Source organism: Poeciliopsis prolifica, unplaced genomic scaffold (assembly GCF_027474105.1).
Source record: "Poeciliopsis prolifica strain line A6 unplaced genomic scaffold, Auburn_PproV2 SCAFFOLD002, whole genome shotgun sequence".
NCBI lineage: Eukaryota > Metazoa > Chordata > Actinopteri > Cyprinodontiformes > Poeciliidae > Poeciliopsis > Poeciliopsis prolifica.
In genome coordinates, this window is record NW_026562377.1 from 6,575,375 (window position 1) to 6,599,052 (window position 23,678).

The 23,678-nt window shown below is 36.0% G+C and overlaps 3 protein-coding genes across 5 annotated transcripts in view; 2 read left to right on the forward strand and 1 right to left on the reverse strand.

Moving 5' to 3' along the window:
- Positions 1–255: 255 nt before the first annotated feature.
- nphs2 (NPHS2 stomatin family member, podocin) lies at positions 256–3,961 on the forward strand. The gene is made up of 7 exons (XM_055020333.1): positions 256–723; positions 876–979; positions 1,289–1,361; positions 2,822–2,904; positions 2,989–3,248; positions 3,381–3,459; positions 3,653–3,961. Exons 1-7 carry the CDS (start codon positions 408–410, stop codon positions 3,854–3,856), a joined length of 1,119 nt encoding a protein of 372 aa, XP_054876308.1. The 5' UTR covers positions 256–407; the 3' UTR covers positions 3,857–3,961.
- Positions 3,962–4,540: 579 nt separating this feature from the next.
- Positions 4,541–23,641, reverse strand: axdnd1 (axonemal dynein light chain domain containing 1). 3 transcript variants are annotated; one of them, XM_055056725.1, is made up of 29 exons: positions 22,727–22,798; positions 22,545–22,623; positions 21,775–21,923; positions 20,678–20,781; positions 19,873–19,966; positions 18,280–18,365; positions 18,136–18,192; positions 17,855–17,963; positions 16,942–17,063; positions 16,360–16,500; positions 16,057–16,161; positions 15,659–15,779; positions 14,889–14,990; positions 14,647–14,813; positions 14,477–14,546; positions 13,711–13,936; positions 13,314–13,563; positions 12,693–12,786; positions 11,691–11,881; positions 11,510–11,600; positions 11,042–11,176; positions 10,400–10,474; positions 8,018–8,092; positions 7,252–7,326; positions 6,620–6,652; positions 6,007–6,087; positions 5,820–5,911; positions 5,088–5,212; positions 4,541–5,004 (listed from the first exon to the last, which is right to left on the reverse strand). In XM_055056725.1, the coding sequence occupies exons 2-29, from the start codon at positions 22,606–22,608 to the stop codon at positions 4,943–4,945; spliced, it is 3,096 nt and encodes a 1,031-aa protein (XP_054912700.1). In that variant the 5' UTR covers positions 22,609–22,623; positions 22,727–22,798; the 3' UTR covers positions 4,541–4,942. The 3 variants fall into 3 exon arrangements, with proteins under 3 accessions (XP_054912700.1, XP_054912708.1, XP_054912697.1); XM_055056733.1 differs by lacking the exons at positions 22,545–22,623; positions 22,727–22,798 and adding an exon at positions 23,493–23,641; XM_055056722.1 differs by having other exon boundaries at positions 22,545–22,790.
- Positions 23,400–23,678, forward strand: part of rabgap1l (RAB GTPase activating protein 1-like) — a 99,343-nt gene continuing 99,064 nt past the window's right edge. Inside the window, exon 1 of the mRNA XM_055056686.1 lies at positions 23,400–23,502. The gene's annotated coding sequence lies outside the window, so the exon portion shown is untranslated. The remainder of the gene's footprint in view (positions 23,503–23,678) is intronic.

Consider the following 23,678-nt stretch of genomic DNA (forward strand, 5'->3'; position numbering starts at 1 on the left):
AAAACCTCTCATACTAAAATGAGCTCAAACTAGGCTAAACTGAACAGGGTAAAATCTCATGATCTAATTATGATTTAGTGCAAAAATGTCATAAACATGTTTTGTATAATTCATAATTGTATCCTAACCTGTTCAAGGAAGCATAATAGGTCATCTTTAAACATTTGTTACTCCCAGTGGCCCTCCCCAATGACTGCTGTTTAACTCCCACACTCGGACAGGCCAAACAATCCTTATCCAGTCCCATCACCAGATTGTAGCGCCTCAGACCTGAGCTTCAACTTCCATTTGAACCAGGTCCAAAATTTATTCTCTCTTCATGTCAGGAAAGCAGTACTGACCCATCAAAAGAAAACAGCTCTCCAGCTGTCACTCATACATTGTGTACAGCTGAATTTCCAGCAGATATGGAGAAGCCCCTCACTATGAAGCAGAACCACAAATCCAGAGCAATTCCACGGAAGAAGGAAGGGGCGAGTGGAGTCCCACTGCCTCAAAGAAGTCATCATCAGAAAAAGCCAAAGGTGGGTCACCACGCTGAAGCTCCATCGGTCAAGAAGGAGGAAAGGGAGCTGGAGAAGTCAGAGACAAACCAGGAGAAGGTGAATGTGGATAAAGAGGCAGAGGTTAAGCTGAAATCTACTGTGGTGGACATAGACCGTGTGAGAGAAATCAAGGTCCAGGAAGAGAACTTGTGGCTGCTGGAAGCGGCGGAGCAGGACGGTGAGTTAATGCACAGGAATATAATTGGTTGAGACCAATTATAGCTTTTGTATAGTTGGTTGAGTTCTGGAATCTTAAGTCAAGATTTCATTGAAGCACATGTTTGTCTTTCTGCATGTTGTGGTTGAACAGAGCGTTGTCCATTTCTGCAGGTCTAAAGCGCAAAAGCCTGGGAGTGTTTGAGTGGCTGCTGATGGTGTTTGCCTTGAGTTTGGTTCTCCTCTTCCTTCCTATTTCCATCTGGTTCTGTGTCAAAGTATGAGCTACAACTCCAAGATCAGTTCGCAGTGATCTACTTCAAGTAACTGCAAAACTGTCCATAGAAATAGAAAAAACACATCAGTGAACTTATAGATCTCAAGCTTGTCTTGTACCGATAACTACATATCAACAAATTTTTTAATTTAAAGCTTAGTAGTCATCCAATCTAAGCTGAATCTCAGATTCAAACTCATCTGTGTAGTCTGGAAAAAGCTACACTGTAAAAACACAAAATCTTGAGTATTTGTGGTCTAGTTTCTAGTGCACACAGTGTTGAGTTGAGAGCTGTTGTCTTGATTCACAGGTAGTACGAGAACATGAGAGGGCTGTAATTTTCAGACTTGGTCATCTACTGCGAGCAAAACCAAAGGGACCAGGTAGGCACAAATCATTTTCATTCTTTCTTCTTCATGCTGTAATATAAATTAACATATCTGATTTTTATGGTTCAATGATTATGAAAAACCAAATTCTTCAGGTCAGAAGAGATGAAAAACTACTAGATGTTGCTTTCACTAATGCATATTGTATTTTCACTTATTCCCATTTTAACTTATGGCCACAAACTTCAATGCATTTTTGCTGGGATTTGGAATAAAAAAGCTGCATAACAGTGAAGTATAAAGACAAAGAAAAGTAGTGTTCACACTTTATGTCTCTACCAGCTTAACACAAGAAAATACAGAGCATCTTTGAACATCAATTTTTATGAAGGGTTGCATCTAAAAGTTGCAGGAAAGTAGCTTAATAGGAATGGAGTTGGGCACTCCTATTGTGACTAACAATGTGACATTGTTAGTTGTTTTATTAGTTTTTTTTATCCTTACACATTGATATGTTGCCCAAGAACTTCTGACTTCAGCTGTGTCCCCTATCATATAGTTGCAAACTGCAACTGGATGTCTTCTAGCTTTCTTTTTGCCACTCTAACATACAAGTTGCTCTGGTGGCAGATTATTCAACCTGAGCTAAGGGTTTCTGCAGCTCCTCCATATTACTATAGACATCCTAGTTGCTTTTCTGATAGACACTCTCCTCCCCTGACCAAACAGTCTACCCTTAGACCACTAGGGGGAGATATTGTAAAAGTAAGTAGAGATTAGAACAGCAAATCAAAGTGGAAAACTGACAAACATACATGTGTTGCACTCCTACCTTCATTGGTAAGTTCCGTGTGTTATATTAATAAAAAATATTCTTACTCCCAGCTATGGCATCTATGCAGACACACTGTTTTTCAGCCTCTTAGAAGACTTCTTGTCAAACGGTTTTACAATTTTGTCCTCTTTTTCTGATTTAGCCATAATGACAATACAAAAGGACATCCCCACATCCACCTCCCTTTTCCTATGACTTATGACTTATTACACCTTATCTTATCAAATCAAACCTTCTTGTTGTCAATATATTGCAGAATGGGTTTCCAAATGTTATTTTTTCAATCTATGCATCACCCTTTTTAGATTGTTAAAAATGTCAACTTTTTCTTCTAATTTCATAACTATACACTGCATTTGCTGATGTATCAAATAAAGTCCAAAATGTTTGTATTCAGTTTTGTCTAAATTGAGAAAATATGGAATGAAAAATATGGATTCCTTTTCAAATCGCTGTTATTGTCATTTCTTTGGTTGTATCAGAATCTAACATTGTGTTTGTATTTGGTTTGAAAAATATGTTTACACTCCTTGAGGATTAGTATCTGGTGAGCAATAATAGCAATCAGCAGAAACAGCATAAAGCATGGTTGGTCACACATTAAGGTCACAAATCATGCCACATATTTTCAAGAAATGTTCTATAATACTGATATTTACACTTTGCCTTTTCTCTCCAGGCCTCCTGTTCTATCTTCCACTTCTTGACGTCTGCCACAAAGTTGACATTCGGCTACGGATGTTGAAGGTTCCTTCCCACATGGTAAAACACACTTGGCAGTCAGAAATAATCACACAGAAAGTAGCAATGAAACATTTGACTTTTTTCTACATCATCTTCCTGCAGGTGGTGACGAAGGACCTGGCGAGGCCGGAGCTGAGCGCTGTGTGCTATTACCAGATAGAGAATGTGGCTCTGTGCAGCGCAGCTCTGTCCAACCTGACCTCGGTGCTACAGAGTCTGGTTCAGGCGGCCATCAGAGATGTTTTCGCCCAGCATACTTTCAGTCACATCCTGCAGCACAGGCGGAGGATCGGAGAGCAGATTCAGAAAACGCTGGACTCTGTCACTTGCCGCTGGGGAATCAGGGTGGAAAGAACTGACATGTAAGGCTTGTAGCTTTTGTTAATAAATTTCTGAAATAATTTTCCAGGACTGTGGACTTACTTGAAATGTGCAGAAGAGGATTACCAGGAAAAAATATCCCTCATGGTCTTTCTGTTTGATTCTCATGTCAGAGACGAGCTCAGTTTTCCTGTGGAGCTGCAGCAGAGCCTGGCTGCTGATGCCGAGGCCAAGAGACAACAGCAGCTCACTGTACGGCATTGTGCATTTTAAAATCAGTTTCAGATACATTCTTTCTTCTTAACATTCTTGTTTTGTCATATATTTTAACAAACACAACAAAACTTATGTAGTATGTTTTATTTAAGGTCCAGTTTGAAATAATTTCCTGACTTCTCAGATGGAAGGGGACAAATACATTTCAGGTCTTTCTGCTTGTCAGCAGGTGAAGGCATCAGAAAGGGAGACAGCTGCCTGGGAAAGTTTTAGAGCCTCATTCCGTCATCTCCAGCCTGCGTTGGTCCTTCCTCTCGTTCCAGATCTTCTCCACATGAATTCTGACCTGACCTCCCTCCCACCGCCACCTCCTCTCTCTGAAGACGGAGGGGACATGATGGCGGCATCAGAGAGAGACTCTCCGATGATGTGACATAACCAACATTTCATTAATATTTTAGTAAAAATATTTTTGCTAAATGGATGTAATTTAATCACGCTGGGTCAATGTACTATTTACATTTTAAATAAAAGCTCATTGCAGTGATTTTCAAGGTAACAAAGACATATATATATATATATACATATATATATATATATGTATTACAAATAAATGTTTTTTTGGAATGGTCAGAAACATAAAATAAAAATACTAATAATACCTACAAGTAAAACTTTATTTACTGAGCACATTTCAAAATATATAAAAATGAAAACAAGATTAAGAAATGCAATTTTAAAATATAATTTTATCTATTTTTTGAAGACCTAACAGGGGCATATGGTTGCAGAAGCCCTCTGATATCATCTGTGAAAAGATCTCCAACAAATTCCACTCTAAAACAAACTGGAGGCCAATGTAGTTTCATCAAATCAAAGATGCATGTGAAAACATCTATATTCACCATAAAACAAACACCAGATCATCTGCAGATTATTCTAGGTGCAAAAGTTGCAGTTTTCAGAACTGTTCAAACTAACATTGCATGCATTTATTTATATTCAGCTTATGCGCAATTATATTGTCTTTCCTGACATTAAATATAACAAAATATCTAAATATATTCATTTTAATTTTCAATTTATGAAATAGCAAAGGATGAAGAGGAACTCCATGAACATTTTCATAGACATTTATTAATGCAGCAGGAAGAAGAGAGACATTGAAGGGACAAAGGGTTGACAGGTGCCACAGCAAGCAAATGCACAGCACACACTATCAGAAAGTGATATTATTATTGTACAAGGATATTATTGCATCCTTGTACAATAATAAGGCGATGAAAGAAAACCTCTCCATCTACAGAATGGAGAGGTTTGTACATTGCTTTTCTGTCATCTTCAGTTTTTTTTATTTATGCGTCACACTTTGAGAAGTCGTGGGTTGTTAAATGTAGCTGATTATATTTACTTTTTTGCAAAATACAGCAAAAATAAATAAGATAGCCTCAAACATAAACATAGAGTCACAACATGTTTTCTTTCAGGTGTTGCTTTCTTTTTTGGCTTCAGATGAGGGTTATGTTTCAGAAGTTGGTTCTGCAGCTGGAGGTGAGGAACGAGGTGGTGTTTTCTTTTCCTCTGAAAAAAAAAAAAAAAAAAAAAAAAGCATTGTAAACTTTAAAGCTCATGTCTGTTTTGTCCAGGATGTAGCAACGTTTTACCACTTGCAGCAGCCTGAGCCTGGAGCAATCTCTCCAGGTCCTTAATCTTAATCAGCGCTTCAAACAGAGCCTCCTCCGCTTCCTGAGCTCGCTTCTCAGCAGTTATTGCTATCTTCTCAGAGTCACTGAGAAAAAACATGAGATGCCTCCATTTTTTGGTTGCACAACTTAGTGAAAACCGCTCTGCATGTTAATCATAGGAATGTGCATGCATTTCCTTTCACCACTTCTGATATACTTTTACCAAATATTTTTCACTTTGTAACATTTTCAGCATTTTAACACAAATAACTGATTTGTTATTGTTTAAACAATTAGGCCACAATCTCATACAACAAAAATACAAGGCTGTGCAAAACTTTTTAGTAGTCATATTCCATAAATTAGCATATATTTTCATGTAAGGCTAATTTGTCAACTGGTTGTACAGGATTTTAATCAGGGGTATCACAGTAAAGAAAGTTAAATATATATGTAGGATACACATTTTTGTGTATTTCGTATAGAAAAAAAATTAAAATTGTATAATTTCCACTCCAGTTAACAGCAACTATTATTTTGTATCGCTTAAACACATAATTTTCAACTGAATTCATGTGAAAAAGAAGGTTGAGTGTATTCTTTTTCAAGACCATTTTAACTTTTATTTATTATTTATTAAAATAAAAGCTAAAATAATTAATATTCTCAAAGCTATAAATCAAGCACAGAAAATGGAGTTGTGTGTCCTACCTCAGTTCTTTCTGCAGCAGCACCACTGATGCTAGACTGGAGTAAGCTTTTTGGTCTTTTTCTGTTATTGGACGCGCAATCAGCTCATGGCCCTGATAGAGACATACAAACTGAGTTCAGTCAGACAGATGATTCAGGCAAATCTTTCTGCCAATTGTTGAAAACACAATGTTTTAAATCATCTGACCCCAGACAGCTGGACCATGCTTTCATCCTGATATATTTGAATGATGTTTGTATCGTAGTCTATAATCTTCAGTGACGGCCTCTGCAGGACGACAGCATTATTCATTTTACTATAATAATGAATAGTAGAAATTCACATTTGTAAAACAATTTCTATTGAACAAAAAATATTAATTTTTTTTAAAAATTCCTTACACTTTACACTTTATTCTTTGATTACATAGACAATGTTCAAAACCACAAACACAAAGAATGAAGATAAAACAATTAGTTTATTTTATTAGGCATTTAAATACAATGTAAAATTAGTTAGAAGACTGGTTTTATCTAGTTAGAGTTTGGTTGATTATTAGAGCACCAATTAGCACACAGTTTTATATGGATAATCTCATGAACAAACAGAATTACAATACAAGCAGCAAATCAGTTTTAAAATCTCTTGAGAGATTTATAAATAGAAAGAAAACTGTTTAAAAACATATATTGCATCAAGTTTTTTTTAAATATATATTTCATAGAAAACAACTAACTTATGCAAAAGTAAAACAGAAAATAACCCATGAACCAATCTGACCTTAAAATACTACTAAAAACTTATGATTTATTTGACTGACCTCTTGTTCTCTTTCCGGTTCTTCACTCGTCATCTAAAAATAATCCAAGAAATACTTACTATCAAATTTATTCACAAACATCTTTCATTGACCTGCTAACAAATTAATGTAACGGATGTAATGTTTCTGTGTGTGTGTGTGAGGTCGTTCCTCCACAGAAGATCTTTGCGTTGCTGAAAAACGCTGCACCAGTTTGCAATTTGCTGATTATCAACAGTAGAGCTGTGAGAGAACTGTCTTTGCCGTTTCATCAGCCACTCTAGTTGAAGACATATATTTGGTTTTCACAACAAGATTTAATGCTGTCAAACATCTTCTTATCAAATTGCCATTGGATTCCTGACATCCCACTTTCATCTACTGTCCTATCAGCCATCTTTAATCATTGCCAGAGAACCCAGAGTTCAAGCCTTCCCCTTGTTGTTGTTGTTCTGTCTGTGTAAATACATTTTTACGTATGATTCTGCATGTTGATCAAGGAAATACCTGGCAAAATGGGAGTGTATTAAAGGATGTACAGATTTATTAAGCTAAAATTAATCTTTGCTTGATTTTATTTGAAGTTGTAGTTTTTCAAAGGTATTTCTTTAAGAGGCATTCTTCCCAAGACATTTACACTTCATATCACTAACCTCAGTTTTTTCTGGTTCAGTCTCATCTGTGGTTTCGTCAGGTTCGCTGGGCTCTTGTAAAGGACCTTCACTGGTCTGTATCACACACAGGCACCCAGCTAATACTCATAATCATTTATAGAATGAGGGAAAGCACAAAGCAGTACAATATAAATCCTTAATCTATATTTGTGGATGCTATATGCCATTTCTGTACCAGATTCACAAAGCAGACTGCAAACATATCCATCAACTCAAGCTGATGATGGACTCCACCTGATATTTCTATTTTCTACAAGTATTTTCTGGTTGTAAAAAATAGTCTGTTTTCTACAAATAGATTGTAGAAAAGTGACTAAAAAAACATATCAGGCAAATATCTAAAGGCATGATAAAACCTGCCTTTTCTAATATTTCTGAACTGTTTTAATCCAAGGCCTTTAGCAGAGAATGTTTTTTCTCTCCTCTAGCAAAGTTACCAATAATTTCAGCAAATTCTTCAATTTTTCCACAATCAGCAAGTCAAACAGCCACGACCTTTAGTAATATTTAAATATATTTAAATGTGAAAGGACATTCCCTCTAAATTGCATAAGAGAGTTGAGAGACTAGGAGCACATTTGTCTTTTGTGTCCAGTTTCACAATTAGAAACGGAGAAGCTAAGATTTTTACATGTCCAGCAATGAACATGAAAAACAATTAACTTCAATCGAAATTTGTCATTTAACCTAACAAACAACTCCAAAGCTTAACGCTGTCAAACCTTGTCTAGTTCATATCACTAACCTCAGTTTTTTCTGGTTCAGTCTCATCTGTGGTTTCGTCAGGTTCGCTGGGCTCTTGTAAAGGACCTTCACTGGTCTGTATCACACACAGGCACCCAGCTAATACTCATAATCATTTATAGAATGAGGGAAAGCACAAAGCAGTACAATATAAATCCTTAATCTATATTTGTGGATGCTACAGTTAGGGCCAGAAATATTTGGACAGTAACACAATATTTGTGAGTTGGGCTCTGCATGCCACCGCATTGGATTTGAAATGAAACCTCTACAACAGAATTCAAGTGCAGATTGTAACGTTTAATTTAAAGGGTTGAACAAAAATATGTGATAGAAAATGTAGGAATCGTACACATTTGTTTACAAATACTCCACATTTTAGGAGCTCAAAAGTAATTGGACATATAAACATAACCCAAACAAAAAAGTTTTTTCTCAATATTTTGTTGCGAATACTTTGGAGGCAATCACTGCCTTAAGTCTGGAACCCATGGACATCACCAAACGCTGGGTTTCCTCCTTCTTAATGCTTTGCCAGGCCTTTACAGCCGCAGCCTTCAGGTCTTGCTTGTTAGTGGGTCTTTCCGTCTGAAGTCTGGATTTGAGCAAGTGAATGCATGCTCAATTGGGTTAAGATCTGGTGATTGACTTGGCCATTGCAGAATATTCCACCTTTTTGCTCTCATGAACTCCTGGGTAGCTTTGGCTGTATGCTTGGGGTCATTATCCATATGTACTGTGAAGCGCCGTCCAATCAACTTTGCAGCATTTGGCTGAATCTGGGCTGACAGTATATCCCGGTACACTTCAGAATTCATCCGGCTACTCTTGTCTGCTGTTATGTCATCAATAAACACAAGTGACCCAGTGCCATTGAAAGCCATGCATGCCCATGCCATCATGTTGCCTCCACCATGTTTTACAGAGGATGTGGTGCCTTGGATCATGTGCCGTTCCCTTTCTTCTCCAAACTTTTTTCTTCCCATCATTCTGGTACAGGTTGATCTTTGTCTCATCTGTAGAATACTTTTCCAGAACTGGGCTGGCTTCTTCTTGAGGTGATTTGGGCAAATTTAACTCTGGCCTGTCTATTTTTGGAATTGATGAATGGTTTGCATCTACATGTGAACCCTTTGTATTTGCTTTCATGGAGTCTTCTCTTTACTGTTGACTTAGAGACAGATACACCTACTTCTCTGAGAGTGTTCTGGACCTCAGTTGATGTTGTGAACGGTTCTTCTTCACCAAAGAAAGTATGCGGCGATCATCCACCACTGTTGTCTTCCGTGGACGCCCAGGCTTTTTGAGTTCCCAAGCTCACCAGTCAATTCCTTTTTCCTCAGAATGTACCAGACTGTTGATTTTGCTACTCCAAGCATGTCTGCTATCTCTCTGATGGATTTTTTTCCTTTTTTTCAGCCTCAGGATGTTCTGCTTCACCTCAATTGAGAGCTCCTTTGACCGCATGTTGTCTGGTCACAGCAACAGCTTCCAAATGCAAAACCACACACCTGGAAACAACCCAGACCTTTTAACTACTTACTTGATTACAGGTTAACGAGGGAAAGGCCTTTTGAGTTACTTGCAGCCTTTGGAGTCCATTGTCCAATTACTTTTGGTCCCTTGAAAAGAGGAGGCTATGCATTACAGAGCTATGATTCCTAAACCCTTTCTCCGATTTGGATGTGGAAACTCTCATATTGCAGCTGGGAGTGTGCACTTTCAGCCCATATTATATATAAATTGTATTTCTGAACATATTTTTGTCAACAGCTAAAATAACAAAACCTGTGTCACTGTCCAAATATTTCTGGCCCTAACTGTATATGCCATTTCTGTACCAGATTCACAAAGCAGACTGCAAACATATCCATCAACTCAAGCTGATGATGGACTCCACCTGATATTTCTATTTTCTACAAGTATTTTCTGGTTGTAAAAAATAGTCTGTTTTCTACAAATAGATTGTAGAAAAGTAACTAATGAAACATATCAGGCAAATATCTAAAGACATGATAAAATCTGCCTTTTCTAATATTTCTGAACTGTTTTAATCCAAGGCCTTTAGCAGAGAATGTTTTTTCTCTCCTCTAGCAAAGTTACCAATAATTTCAGCAGATTTTTCAATTTTTCCACAATCAGCAAGTCAAACAGCCACGACCTTTGGTAATATTTAATATATTTAAATGTGAAAGGACATTCCCTCTAAATTGCATAAGAGAGTTGAGAGACGAGGAGCACATTTGTCTTTTGTGTCCAGTTTCACAATTAGAAACGGAGAAGCTAAGATTTTTACATGTCCAGCAATGAACTTTGTCATTTAACCTAACAAACAACTCCAAAGCTTAACGCTGTCAAACATTGTCTAGTTCATATCACTAACCTCAGGTTTTTCTGGTTCAGTCTCATCTGTGGTTTCATCAGCTTCGCTGGGCTCCTGCAAAGGACCTTCACTGATCTGTAACACAGACAAGCTCCCAGCTAATACTCATAATCATTTATGGAATAAGGCAAGGGCTTCACAAAGCAGTGCAATATAAATCTATATCAAAAACTTAACCAGTCTTTTAAATGGACTATAGACGGATATATGTAAAGGCATAATAAAATCAGCATTTTTAAATATTTCTGAACAATTTTGTAATCTAAATCCAGTAGCAGATCATGTTTTTGTTCTCTGTTTTCTCTCCTCTAACAAATTTACCAATAATTTTTAGCAGATTTTTCTTTTTATACAATCTACATAACAAATAAGGTCTTTAGGAATACATATCTATATACAAATAAATATGGAAGGACTTTCCCTCTATATAGTTGCAAAATGCATTATTTACATGTGAGAAGCTATTTCTTGATAGAGAGGTTAGGAATAGATCCATCTTTTGTGTTCAGTTTCAGAATTGGAAACTTGCAGAAGTTAAGATTTGTACATATCTAGCACATACTTAGTGAACATGAAAACCATTTAACTTCATTCATAATTATCATTTAACTACTCTGGGATGCCTTTATGATGGGTTATCACCTGAGTATCCAGGCTTTCTGGTGGCTGAGGGCTGCTTGAAGTTTCTTTGGCTTGCCTGATGAGTTCCGCCTCAAATTTCTCATTAATTCCTCTGAGCAGTATTCTCAAACTTTCCAACCATTTATCACCATCTGTCTGAGGATAGAAATTAAGCTCGGAAAATAAATAGCTGTTTTTGCTGTCATATCAAAACCACATGTACTAAAAATTGTAGACTAACTGCAACTCCTATTTATGTAGTCCACTGTTAATCACACATTTGCTATAGATTTTACAAAATCATTACCTTTTATGTAGGTTTTAATACTGAGAAATCTTCATTTTTGCAATAGAGGTATTTTGACATTTTTACTGAAAAGCCAAAACAAACTCCTACACAACTGTAGGCTGTGCACTGGCTTTCTAAAACATCTTCAGAAAAGTTTAGGGCCACAATCAAAGTTGAAAAGATGCTGCAGTGTCATTTACCTCCAGCTTTTTAAACTGTTTTGTCTTATCTTCCACATCTGCATCATAAGGGTCCACTATAAACGCCTCCTCCAAAATTAATCTGCTTGCTCTAGAATAGAAAAACTGTTCTGTTGTATAAATTCATTAACCTTTAGAGACAACATTTCATGCAACAATAGAAAGTGACCATTTTTGATACCTGGTAATAAATCTGGAATAATAGAGCAATGTCTTTGACAGACTTTTTGCATCCTCAGATAAAGCTTGTAATGAGTTTTCTGTTTTGTCTTCACGGTTCAGATCTTTATCTTCTTCCTCAATCTGGTCAGGTAACATGTGAAGCAACACAGCCAACATCCAGCTTCTTTGACCTTCATGAAGACAAGACACCTGAAAGGAGAGGAGCCAATGAAACAAACATTTACTCTTACAGTCAACTAAGGAAAAAGAGAAAACATTAGTTATTTATCCCTCTCATTCACAGTGGGCCAATGGCTGCTCACTGACAAAATATCAATTGCAGTAATTAATTATTGCACAAAATGAGAGGACAACATTTTGGGATAATATGTCTGATGCAGTTTTATTGTGATCTACTTGTAGTTGATACTTTTAGTGTTTGTTGTGAAATACTTTGTGTTATAAGTGGCCTTTATTCACAGAAGTCACAGAAAATAGGCAGAGACACAATAAGGAAAGAGAGCAGTAAAGGTCAGGAATCAAACTCAGAACAGCTGTGAGGATCAATAGCTCATCAATTTGTGGCACCTCCTCTACCTGTATGTCTAAAATGAAATTGAAAAGTTAGGATTGTGACTTGAAATTCAGAAGCTCTGCCACACATAAAATGTTGTGAAAGTTGCAGGTTCAAACTGTTCAATTGGCCTTCTGATGGACAGGATCTCATTACCTCAATGGTACCCAAAGTTCAGGTGGAGAAAAAAATAAATAAAAAAATTGATTTAATAGAGGAACTCAAATCCTATTCCTGGGAATTCTGCATCAAACAAAAATGCTCAAAAATAAATTTCAAGTCTGCTTAATTTTTTGTAAAATCATATTTTGAATAATTCTTAGCTATTTGTTTCTTTCTTCTTTGACACTGCTAATATTTGTCAGTCTGGTCACCAAAAAGAACAAAATTCCTGACTACAAGCAGGACCACAAATGTGATATTTCCTGAAGGACGTTTAAAACTCACCTCTTCTAGCAGTTTCTTGTTCTCAGTCTCAGTGAAGGTGAACAGGCATTTTATGAGCTCCTGAACCTCATCTATCACCTTTTCTGTCCCTGAGCTTTTTGAACAGACACACACAACAGAAAATTTTAAGCAAACTATAAATAGTACATGAAGATGATCCTGAATACAATCTCATGCAGCCCTAATCCCTGTAATAATTTATTGCTGTGAAACTGCATGGTAAATATGTACTCTTATTTTAGTTTCATAACCTTATAAAACTAGCCTTGCAGTCTGCTGTACAATGAGAAACTATCATTCTTCAACAGACCAAAAATACTAATTACATTATAATTTTTTAGAAAATTAGAACAATAAATGTTGAAATTAAAAGTATTTTGAACAATTACATACATCTTTCTTGCTCTACTAATAAAAAACAGATGAGTCCAATTGTGATAATGAGAATTATAATAATAAAGCAGCTTTGCTTTTTGACCACAGGAAGATGCAATGAACACTTTTAAAAGGCTCTTGAAACATTGAGGCTTATCTAGAAAATATTATTCAAAGAATAAACTGTACATTAATAGATTAAATTGACAAATTTAAAAAGATAAATTGGACATATAAAACACTTACTAAAAGTTAGGGATGATTTTGACCACTCTTTTGCCTTTTTGTTTGTTTGTTTTTGAGTCCGTTTGTGCGAAGGGGAAGTGCAAAATTATCTTTTCAATTGTGTCCTTGCAATAAGACAAAGCTTCTTCCAGTTTAGTCCAATCAGAGGGGGCCATTGCTGAGTCGGGACAAAACAGCTGCAGCGCATTATGAGTTTCAGAAGCCCAGAAGTCCATTCGTTCATACATGGATGTAATGAGTTGGTGGACCTCTGCAGAAGGAATTATTTTCAGCTTTTTAATTCATTTCATATCTTAACAATTACCTTGTTGAAATGAGATTCAATGACAGAGACCAAACGAAAGTGACTAACAGTTGAGCATGTATCAATAACTACAAGTTTAATATCTGCTCTCACCACTGACTTGATTGTCATATTGTTTGAGAAGTTCACTTATGACATTCTCCAGCTCTCTTATTGTCTCAAGGCTCACAGAAGGCGCAACATTAGGGAAAGTGTGCCTTTCAACAATCTGAAAGCTTATTTTTATAAATTTATGCAGGCAATTCTGGAGGTCACTCAGTCTCCTCTGAAATAAATCCTGTCTTTTTCCTTCGGATTCACCAGATGCAAGTGACAACTTCTGCAAAAAAAAAAACAAATAAAAAAGAGACAGTGACGCCTCAGAAAAGCAACAGCTATTTTCTGGACACATTGTTTTTCATATTTTATGATGCTACAACTACAAACAGCAGTGTATTTTCTTGGGATTTTATAGCAACACAAAGTAGCGCAATTTGCAGCAACAACAACATATGTTGCAAAAAACACAAAGCCTCGTCGTAAAGACTACATCCCAGCTGTAAATGACACCAGGACAGCTTCTTGGTGGGGAATGCTTTTCAATCACAGGGAATGTAGACCCACACACAAGACAACCTGGAAAGAAAACTTGTTAGACCAAATAAAAAACCTGAGAATGAGGTGAAGGTTCATCCTTCAGCACAACAATAAGCCTACAGAGCTACAATTGAATTGCTTAAATTAGGTTTTTTTTGAGTTTATGCTCAAGGATATCCAACACCACACTACACCAAAAATATTTGGTAAGATTCTGTATTTTTGTAAAGATAATCTCTCAAAAATACCACAGAAGGTAAAGAAAATAAATATCCTCTCTTACATTTGTCCACCTCCATAAGTCTGCATGGAGTTCTGCCAATGTTGTCACGTCATATTCTGTAATCTCATCCCTAATAACATCACATGAGAATTGCATAAAGAATTCTTATAAGTGTCAACATAAGTGCAAAATAAGATTCAGAAAATTTGTTTTAAAAATAATTTCCTCACAGATTCTGTGTGCTGATACAATGATACCACTCTTTGATGCCTTCCTGCATGGAGGAGATCTGTTCAAACTGAGCATGCTGAATCTTCTTCACAAAGAACATGAGGGCAAGCAGCTCATCTTTCCACTGTTCGGTTGTCTCCACTATGACATCCAGATCATGTGCATCCTACAGCAGGAGGAGTAGCACAGTCAAGCATACACCTGCGGTGGGAAAAAAGAGTGCGTGTGCTTTGACTTTCACCTTTGTGGCAATGTAGATGAGGCAGTCCTGTGCTGTCTCGAACCAGCCTTCCTGACTGACATGCAGCTCACTGACAAGCTTGAGCTTCTTCACTTTAATCACCTGACAGAAAAGAAACTGTTTAACAAAAGCCTGAAACAAACACGGGTTAAACTGGCATGTTTATAAGAAAAATATGCTTAATGCAAATTTAACGTGTAATTAGGGTTGGACAATTAATCAATAACAGCACATATCCTGATTCACACATGATCAATATCAAAAGATAATACATCTGAGAGAATGTTCAATAATTTCACTGCACTTCGATTCAAAACCACACAGCATTCTGGGAGATGTAGGCACAGGAAAGATTTTAGCTGGCCAGCTAAGCAAGGTTGATGGCATCAACTAACTCATTGCAACGAGATGTTGAGTAGCTTGTGGTAACTTGAGCAACAGCAGTTTTATGTTTTACCACCGTTCCTCATAACGACTTAAAAATAAACAACAATGGTGTGGAGTGAAAACTGTGGATAAAGCAGGAAAAGTTGCGCCACCAGTTTGGCAGATTTTCAGATATTTAAAACCAAAAGACTAATTAAAAACTGTTATAATCGTCTAATATGAAACCATCATGTTGTGACACTTTTTTCAGCCATATCGTCCAGTCCTACTTGTAACATATCCCTAAAAATCTAATTTCTTTGCTTATTTTGTTCCACAAAGAGATGAAAAAAGAACAATTCACACAAAAGCAGACAACAGCACAACAAAATGGCTTCTTGTACTTTGAGGGCGAGGTTGAAGGTGTACTGGCTCCAATAGTCTCTGTCTTCAGTCATCTGTAGCAGCTCATCCTCCAGACGAGCCCTGTGCAGCTCGTACAAATGGTGGTAACCCTGGACAACTCTTAGATAGGCATATTTATCATTTCAGAGGTAGCATTTTTGTTAAGCATATTTAAAAACTGTCCCATTTCACATCCATCACAAGAAAAAAGGCAAAAGAAGTTTGCTTTTACTTATGCAATGTTTAAAAAAGCTAAGATATATAGCACTATAGACTGAAGCAAAACCAAGTAAATGTATTAATTCATCAATTTAGAAAGATTAACTCTTATTTGTTCTACTTGATGAATGGTGATGTAGTTTGCCATTAATGACTGTTATAAGTCTGCCAGACTGACTCTGAGTAGCTGAGAGTTTCTTTGTAGCTTTTGGCAAGTTCATCCTGTGCGTTCTGCACCTTATCGGAAACAAAAGCATCATGGTCTCTCACTTTTGCTAGTTCCCTGAGAAAAGAACACATAAACACAAGCATGGAAATGAGAAGACACACATCTCTCACATTCACCTATGTTTAAATGAAAGATATTTTTTTTTAATTAGGGCATTTATTATCTCTTTTTCAACCAGTTGGTTTAAAATCTCCCTGAGACCTCAGTTGAACTGCTTGTTTTCTTTTACTACTCTGACCCTGACCTACATACATGTTTATCTGCTGGATGGATGCCTTGATGTGGTAAATTTCCTCAATGAGCCGACGGTCCAGAGCCCGCTGCGCCACCATCTCAGTATGTAACGACTTCAGGCGCCGGGGGATTCGCTCCAGCAGAGTCTGGTACCGCTGCCTGGAACAAAAAGAAATACATTCTGGATCAGCAAAGGAAAATATATATAAAAAAATAATGTCTAATTTACTTTAAGTACCGGTAAAAAAATAAGTTGCTTTTCCAAAACAATTTTTCAATCTCACACTAAGACAAAAACAAAACAAGCTTTAACCTTTATGGTGAAAATCCATAGTTTTTCAAAGAGTTTATGATACCGCACACTCTATTCCCACAGACTTTTAAAGCGTATGGAACCCACAGCATCATGGATCCTCCACCATGTTCAAGCAGGAATATGAAAGTATTTTCCTTATATTTCCAGTTCCACCTGGAGTATTTATTCATGGAAAAACTCAATATTACAGTCATCTGACCAAATGCATTGTGCCAGATAACGTCAGATGAAAGTTCAGATAATTAATTTCAAGACTTATATGATTAAATATGCTAGCTGCTAACCTGAGTTTGGCGAGGAGCTGTCCTCTCTCAGCACAGCCGACGGTCACCTGCCTGATCAGTTCATGGAAAACGATGTTGTAGATGTTCTGCTCTGTCTTCACCAGTTCCAACAAGCTCTCGAGCTGCAAAACAAGTCATAGACTTTAAGGTCTGAGCATTTTAGTGGTACTGAAAGAAATGATAAACACAGACTCTCTACATTGGAATATTACATTGCAGATTAAGAAGGAGGCCATCTGTGTAATTGGTAAATATTCCTTAATGCTTGACCCATCCTTTAAAATTTGGTGACATTTTCTACCCTCAGGCTCAAACATTTCCTCTCATTGAAGTGTAAAAAAATATTTTTTCAGGTTTTAAATATCATTTTTTAAATATTTTCTAAACTTTCAAAGCATCTGATTTCATAAGTTATCCGTCCCTAAACATAGTTATATTTTTTATTTTGCTTTTCTGTATAATGTCCTCTTTTGTTTTCTCATTGACGAAAAACTTAAATCTGCAGTATTATTCCACCTAAAAAACTGTTTTCTTTTTTATTTTGTTAGGTATTCGTATTATAAAAATATATGTGGGTATTACTTTATTCAAAATAAAGACAAAATTGTTCCCAAGAGAGAAGTGTGGGCATATGCAATGAACTGAATAATAAAATTTTAATATTAGAATACAAAAAAATCTGCCAATATTTCATTCTTTAAGATTGCCAATAACCTGAGAAGCAAATAAAATAAATAAAGGCAAAATTTAAAAATGGGTCCCAAAAGTCCTTTGAGACAAAGTAGCTTATGTTGTTTCACTGACTGAATGATCTTTGTGTATTTTCCAGTTTTAATTATGCAAACTAAAGGTTTTTCTCTGTATTAAACAAAAAATAACAACACAGCATTCATGTCAGTTGCAGAAAACTAACTTGGCACAGGTCGGTCAGCTCTTCGTCCTGCTGATCCACTCCAGCCTTTTCCAGCATGTCATCCATCATTCGCATCAGCTGGATCACTTCCAGCCTCCCACTGGGCCTCCTGCACACAGAACATTCCCACAAATACAGTATGTGTATTATTGCACACACATACAGAGTTCTGTAATGCTTAAAGGTCTGTTTTACTAGTGTGTTTTATTCTATTGCTTATTACATTAGAATGAAGTGTTACAAATTTTTACTGTCACTTTAATTTATGTGTTTGGACTCACAGTGATGGGAGAACTCGTAACTTCTGCTCCTGATCTTTCAGCTGCACTGTGAATGCACTGTGAGGTACAATATGAAATAAATCAGGAAGAAGCTAGATCATTAAATAAGAGGGGACTGCACTAAATAATATTGAGGAAACTTACTCGTCATACAACTGGAGGGATTGTATTCCTTTGTTCCTCACAATACGATACTCTGCAGGGATCACATTTTGTTTGACATCCAATTTCTGAGAGACACAGAATGGTGGAATTATGTGATTGGCTTGTCTTCTTATTCAAATTAATGGCAAAGGTTGCCCCAGGAATAATTCACACTGGTTTAATCCAAAACCAATTGTTTTAAATATGTGATGACAGAGAAAAAAACACGTGAAAACCTTTAAAATGAGGAAGTGAATAAATATAAACAGTTAAACAAAAAAAATCATGAAACATGGACACATCAAGCAAAAGTGGGAGAAAGCAAAATTGCAAAATGTGAAAAATACAGGAAACAAAAATCTGATGAAAACAAAAAAAAATAGTTCAGTGTCAACTAGAAACTGAAACAATGTGCAAATTGGCATGTTGGAAATGTTCTGACTAAATAATGAAAGCATTTCTTTGACAGAAAATGAAAAATCTAGGTAGTGAAACTCAGTTTGAATTTCCAAAAAACAAGGCTGAGGCAGAAAACTTGACCTTCATTAATATTCAAGTGTTTCAACTTAAAAAAACATTTTCTTTGTGTACTCCACCTTCCTTCCACAACTGTTAGCTTAACTATCAACTAAACTAGATGGTTGTTTTTGATGCACAAGGTATAATTTATGGGAATCTCTTTATTTTTTTGTAAGTTTTGTTCATGTGTTCTATTTTTTTTTTTCAAATACTTGCCAAAGGTGAACTTAATGGAATAGTGACCTGCCCAATGTATACTCAATGTATAGCTACTTTAGAAAATGGATGCATTTAAAAACATGGATATCATCTTACAGCAATGATATTTAAAATCTGATATTTAAAGTTTTTTAAATTTTTGCAGCAACAAACTTTTGAGATAAAACAATACGAATTAACTAAAAAAGACAGTGTAACTTCACTATTATAATATTCACTATTAATATTATAATATTAATTATCACTATTATAATTATCACTAATAAAGTGATAATTAATAACTATTATCACTGTTATTAATAAAGTCTTGTGACAATAATCTTTATTCTACAGCAGGACAATTGTGTGAAACATAACACAATTTTAAGTTTTTTAATTTCTCTCTCACACACATTACACAACTGACTGGTCTGAAAACAAAACACAAATTAAACCAAAAAAATCCCCTAATTTCATTGATGTTTAACATGTAAAAGATAATATTATAACTTTTATTTCAATCACATAGATCAATAACTCATAGAGCAATTAGAATTAATAAATACCCCAAAATAAAATAAACAATGTCCTAGCTAAGTTGACCAGCATTTAGCAGATTTAAAAATCCAAAAACAAGAAAAGTTTAGTCTGATTTAACTTCAGAGTGAGAAAAAAATGTCTTAATAGGCGTATAAAAATATGGTAAAAAAAAAAAAAAAAGTTAGGTTTTGAATCAAATGTTAGATTGCACTTCAATCTAAGTGCAATCTAACAAAACTATGCTGTTTGAATACCAAGTGCTTTCAAGGACTTTACATGTAAATAAAGTACTTTCAAAATACCTTATTGTCCAAACTCTGTGGTTAAGCAGCTCACCTGTATGTCTCCGTTGCAGCCCTTCTCATGCAGGGGTGGGAGAGCAGTCATCTTTTTCTGTGTGAGCACAGCATCGCACAGGAATGAAATATCCCTACGGAGGCACCACACACAGAGGAATCACATATTTTTATTTATATAGTGGACTATTTTAACAAATGGTGATTTTTAAAACTCATGTTAACATTTGTTGCGATGGTGGAAAACATACAGTAATGATTAAAGGAAGAGAGTTATTTCTTCTGTTCAGATTATTTAATATCCAAAAAAGAAGCCAAAATTCAAAAGTGTTGCATTGAAAAACTAAATATACCCAGTGATTCCACAGCTTGTAGCAAGATGAGTTAGTAAGTGGTTATTTTCTATTTGACTTATCAGTCGCTCACATCTGTGTGAAGGAATTTTTGTTTATTCTTCGTCATTGTTTCATGACCATCTTTAAGGTCGGGCTCCAGCTGACCTTAAATATTTGACATTACAAGACTTTGGTACTCATCGTGATTGACTGAAAAAAAACCTGTGGCTGGCAAAAACAAGCCCAAATCATCAAACCTCCACCATTATGACCAAACACAGTTGGTCATAATGGTGGATTTGCTGTCAAAATTTACCATACTAACAAAGGCCTGTAGAGTTTTTGAAGTTGTTTTGTGATTTCTCTGGCCACTGCACAGTAGTGTCGGACATTCAACGTATCATTTATCACTTATTACAACACGTTGCTTTTCATGATAAGAATTGTAATTCATTGTTAGAATGAATAACTTATATAAACAATTGTCACAGTTTCATCCTCCTAACTGACCTGCCGGCTTCTGTCAGCGATGTTGGCTGTTCCAGAAAGTATTTGTATTTGGTGCGTCCAAGTGGATAATGCCAAACTCCATCTGGCCGTCTGATTCCATCATTCTGTACAAAAATAATGTGTTACTACTATTTTATCAACCTATGTTCATATGTATTTGTATCAAGTCTTTTTATTTAAAAATTGCTGCAAGAAAATTTTAGCACCCCGACAGATTTCTTTAGATTGGACTTATTTTGTTGAACTTGTGTACTTCAGATAACTCGAAAAAATACATAAAAGGGTTTTCAAATCAAGAGTTCATTTATCAATGGTTATGAAATCCAACTTTTTTTAAAGCTCAAAACTATTTTGGTTATGTTGCAAGTCAATTATATGAAAACACTAATAGGTCCATGTGAATATGTAAAGAATGCATTCAAAATAAAGATTTGGCCTAAGCAGATGTGACTGCACTTGAATTTGATTGAGATGTTGTAGTATGACTTTAATATCATACTTATACTAATAATATCATATGACTATAATAATCTAATATGACTTTAATATTCAGTCGTGTTTCATGCCTGAAATATGACTGAATCAAAATAGCTTGAGTGGGGAGAAATGTATCCACTGTGAGATTAGCCTGGTAGCTTTTTTGTCTTTTGACAAATAAAATTATTGTTTATAAACTGCAATTTGGATTAACTCAGGCCATATTTGTCTTTAATTAAAAAGTATTTAATAATGTGAAATTTTGAAGTGAAAAAAAACTACAACAGAAATCTGGGTGAGGGGAAATATATGTTTTTTACAGAATGTACAAAAATTTTAAAGAGAACTGAAATGAAACCCTAAATGGACAAATAATGAAAGGGCCCAGGAGGGGGCGCTGACATACTTTCCCCCCCCATTTTACATAAAGCACATATACATGTAAGAATTTTGAAGTAATCTTCTCCAGATATTTTGAGCTCAATGTCAGCATCTTAATTCAGACCGACTGTCTTTAGAAATAAACTAAATACAGGTCGCTTGAGAAGATTGAAGACAACAGTACTTCAAATGTGTATAAATCACAACATATTGCGTAAAGAAGAAAGAGCAGTAAGTACTTCACAGGTTCGGTGATGTGCAGTGTGGCCCTGTGTGTTTTTGGAGACAGTGGAGGTGAGGCTGAGCAGCAGTTCCTCTGGGATGCCCATTTGTTTGACGGGCTCCTTCCTCATCTCCTGATCTGGAACTTGGACTCTCAGGTCAATCTCTAAGAAAAATCAAGCAAATACTCAGTATGACTGTATTTTCATTTATTAGAACCATTAAAATTAGCTTTAGTCAATGTCTCTAAATGCTTTCTAAACATCTTCTAAAGTTCTTATTTGGAGTTTATCTGTCTTGTCTCTCATTATCAGTATGATTTTTGACCATTTTGTTTTGGGGAAGCTCCCTTGTCTCAGTCTAATGTGGTCCTAATCACAAGAAAGCATAGAAAAAACATAGACTGGAAGTAGTTTGATCTGTTTAAGCATACACATGTTGCCTGCTATAAAGATGGTTTCAAAATCTTTGGGTTTCCTATTTAAAAATACCAGAATTTGCCAAAATACCAGAATTATTTTAGATTGTCAAATCAGTTAATCATCTAACAATGCACGTCTGCTGGAGGAATGTTTTGACGACACACTTTCACTTGCGCTTCAGCAATAGTATTTTGAGGTAACCACTTTTTCTTGCGCACAAGTTTTACCAGTTGTGCCCACCTTTGTTTAATTGTTTTAAACGTCTTCCAATTGTGCACGACTACATATAATGTTTTGTTTGTAACTTTCTGAGCAGCACTGGCACGCAGAAAGCCTCCAGCGGCGGATGGATGTGAATAATTTACCGTCTGCTTGCTCTCCCCTGGGTGCGCCTGGCACTGGACTGGCTCTGGCCGTGGACAACGACATCTTTACCAAACGAGGCTGTTTCAGTCAGAGGACAGAGCCTTTCAACTTTCACCGAGCCATGAAGGCGAGAAGCTGATGTAAGTCATCTTAAATAACATGCTTTTTTAAATTTACGAACGAAAGCGCCTTTTCCTTCAGTATTCCGTTCTTCCTGGTCGCGTTGTTATGGAAACGGCGTGCCTACCAGCTGCTCCTCTACTCAACATTTTACGGCCGCGCGTTAACTGCGTGCTACGTTCAAGTGCAGTCGTACAGTAGATTTCACATAGTGAAAAAGCCTCAACATTACAAAAGCATCGAATATCACCAGTTTCTTTCCAAAACGTCGGCGAAATATATTTATATTTGACTGTCAAATATATTTGACTGTCTTTGATTCAAACCAATTCAAATGATGCGTTTTAGAAAATGTCAATGCAACTTTTATCAGCACATTTTTTTCCTTCTGATAAAGGAAGAAAGGTGAATATATTCACAATATATTCATTTACTTTTTGTCTACCTCTGGTGAAGCGTTTATATCCGTGTAATTATATACATTACTCAACAATTGACAAGGATTATGAAATGGGCATCTAATTAATAAAATATTAGATTTTAACTTTATTTTATTGCTTGGTGATTTTTCACGAGACGTTTTAATTAGACATTTTTAAACTGGAAGAGTGGGCTCACATTTTTTGGCCTTTTTTTTTTCTTCAGCTTCTGTTTGTAAAAATATACAAGAAAAAAATTTCTATGCGAGGTAGGTTTTGAAGATACCGCGCATGCGCCATACATGACACCGGAAAAATGTTGAGTAAAACTCCAGAGTAATTCATCTTTGACACAACACACGATCTTCGCTGCAACTTATCGGACAGAAAATTAACAACTCTACAAACCTTCAAATAAGTAAGTTGACAGCTCTCTAAACGGCAACCTATGCTTATGTTAAAGTTACATCTGCGAGCAGATAAAGATGGAGACTTGTTTCCTTTCTTCACTCTCTGGTGTTTTTCCTCCGGAGCCGGGCGGGGTGTTCCTGAAAAAGCTCAGTGGTCCAACTGTTTTGGACTTCGAGCTGGTAG